This window comes from Penaeus vannamei, chromosome 8 (genome assembly GCF_042767895.1).
Source record: "Penaeus vannamei isolate JL-2024 chromosome 8, ASM4276789v1, whole genome shotgun sequence".
NCBI lineage: Eukaryota > Metazoa > Arthropoda > Malacostraca > Decapoda > Penaeidae > Penaeus > Penaeus vannamei.
The window spans coordinates 46435952-46438451 of NC_091556.1; the positions used below are offsets into that span (position 1 = coordinate 46435952).

General features: G+C 45.5%; 1 protein-coding gene across 31 annotated transcripts in view; it reads left to right on the forward strand.

Annotated features, from left to right (window-relative positions):
• The window catches only part of LOC113824616 (serine/threonine-protein kinase WNK1), a 160021-nt gene that overhangs the window by 147562 nt on the left and 9959 nt on the right, over positions 1–2500 (forward strand). For 21 of the 31 annotated variants that reach the window (XM_070124790.1, XM_070124794.1, XM_070124789.1 and 18 more), the window contains 4 exons: positions 14–545; positions 668–840; positions 1008–1208; positions 1657–2500. The exon at positions 1657–2500 is cut by the window's right edge and continues 1028 nt beyond it. In XM_070124790.1, the coding sequence (XP_069980891.1) occupies positions 14–545; positions 668–840; positions 1008–1208; positions 1657–2500 (1750 nt within the window). The remainder of the gene's footprint in view (positions 1–13; positions 546–667; positions 841–1007; positions 1209–1656) is intronic. The other 10 variants (XM_070124795.1, XM_070124797.1, XM_070124801.1 and 7 more) reach the window with 5 other exon arrangements.

Consider the following 2500-nt stretch of genomic DNA (forward strand, 5'->3'; position numbering starts at 1 on the left):
TATGTTTTTTCAGGAAACTGTTAGTAGTGGATCTTCTGGAATGGAAGGCATGAGACAAGAGTATACGCAGTCCCAATCTCAGCCTTCAGTAGCAATTCCTCTAACTGTTATGGATTCAAGAGCTGATGGCATGCCAGGGACACAAGCACAGGGCCTTGAAACGCCAGCTGGGGTGTCTGTGGCTCCAAGCATGATGCTTCCACAGACAGTAAGATTACCAACGGGTGAAACAGTCGCCTTAATGACACCAGTCATGATGGAGTCAGGTGTACCACAACCACATGTGTACCCAGCAGTGGTGCCACTTTTAGATGGCACTCCAACCCCAGCTCAGGCCACTTTGGGGCCAGGTGGAGTTGGGGAAGCCTATGCATGGAGATCAGCAGTGGCATCTCCTGTCCCCCTCCAGGGCCATGTGAGCCTCTCTAGGACACCATCACTCAAAGACTCAGAGGGAGACTCCAAGTCAGACCCTGGTGACAGTAGGCAGACCAGGATTGCACGGTTTCAAGTCACAAAGGTGGTTGAGGATGCTGTTAGAAGGGGTGAGTTGAACTGTGGATTCTGAACATCTGGGATCACTGACATATTTTTCTATATAAGTATTATTTATTACATGTTGAAGATTTTCATCTAGTAGGCCACTGACTTGGAACTCCTCTTCCAGCTTCTGACACGTCAACATGCAGCACCCCAGTCAGCTCCCCAGTTCGACGCACCGGTCGTTTTGCCATCACAAAAGTGGCGGAGTCAGCAGGATCTGGCAGTGGCACTCCTGTAGGTTCAGGCCCTGGCCTTGCTGGGTCTCAAGCACACTTGCCTGCGCATGCAGATTCTCTGGTACTTAATGTTTTTAATACATTTCCATAGTTTTTGAATTATTTTTTCACCAAAGAAATATGACATGGGTTTTTAGATATGGGTGTTTCAAGGACACACCTGAAAAAAATTAATGCTTTTCCTTTTGTAAAATTAGTTTACAACACATTGTCCTCTAAATGTTCTAGGGAGGGACACCTTCAGACCCCCCCTCTGCCGGGCCCTCAGCCCCTCCATCCATGACCTCCTCCTTTGTCTCTGAGGACACATCAGCTACAACACCTGCCACACCCGCTGCTGATGGAGATGCCTTTAGTCAACAGCCTTCAGTAACAAATGACTCTAGCGAGGACCACATACCAACTCTGGGGGATAGTCAAGGCAGTGTAGTATGTATCAGAGTGCAAAATTTGCTTTTGATGATGAGATTGTAATTGGCCAATTAAAGAATAGATTGCTCTTACATATTAAGATGATGATTGTTGCTCATGTCTGTCATGCATTACTCAAAAAAATCACAAGAGCATCTCTGATGTAAGTGTGCAGCTTAAGTGATTTGATTACATTAATGCTGTATGAAATCCTTATCTTTACAGTCTTATATGTTTTACTTCTGTTTAGTAGAATTGTTATTCCCCAGTGTTTCACCTCATGAGAGCAATTTTGGTTTTGATTTTTTATGCATGATTGTATGTCCAGTACATTTTCCATTGCATGAATCATTTTTTTTGGTTAACATGCATGCTTGTTAAGTATTATTAATTTTTGAACAATTCTAGTCCGAAAAGCTACGAACATTGTTGAAATTTACACTAAGAGTTGTTTTGCTTTCTATAGGTTGTTACTAGACCCCCTGGCGATAGCTGGCAGCCCCAGTCCCAGCCCTCACCTTCCTACCCCGACCCCCAGCAGGCATGTGGGGCACAGGGCATTGCTGTCCCTCCCCACCCAACCCCTCCGCTTTCACAGGCTTCCCCCAAACCCCCCATTTCACAGACTCCCACCAGGGATAGCCACAGCTTACCCAGACCCAAAACAAGCAGTCATTCTGCAAAGATGGAGACATTCAGAAAGACCAGGAGCCTGAAACTAGACATTCCTGAGACTCCACCTTCCAGTAGCACAAACACACCAGACCTCTGTTTCAAAGAGGCCCCTCCAATATGCATCACTCCTGCAGTTTCTAGTGACCATACTTCATCTTACTTGAAAGAAAAGCCATCAAGCGTTGGTTATGAGAGGCAGTCTGATAAGAAAAAAGTACCTTTGCCCAAGACGCCAAATATTGTTAAGAGCAAATCTGGTCCATGGAAGTTTTCAGCAAGTACATCTTATGATGCAGACACTGAGGAGCTTGCAGAAATGGCAGTTAGTAAAGATTCCTCTGAGTGTCGTAGAGGTTCATCTGAATGTGGGTATGCAGCTGTATGCTGCAAGAGTGTTGAAGTGCAAACTGAATGTTCAGAGGGTCAGGGATGTCGGAGCGCAGCTTCACTGGCACAGACCTCCCCAAGTGTTAAAACTCGTTCAAAGCAAAAACCAGTAAAAGGCCAGACCAACCTGATTCCTCCACCAGTGCCTCCAAGAAATCGACCCTTAAAACCTGCTCTGAAAAAAACAGAAAGCATTAATTGGCTAGATCGCAGCAGCAGTATAGTTGACTTGAGGAATCTATTTGAAG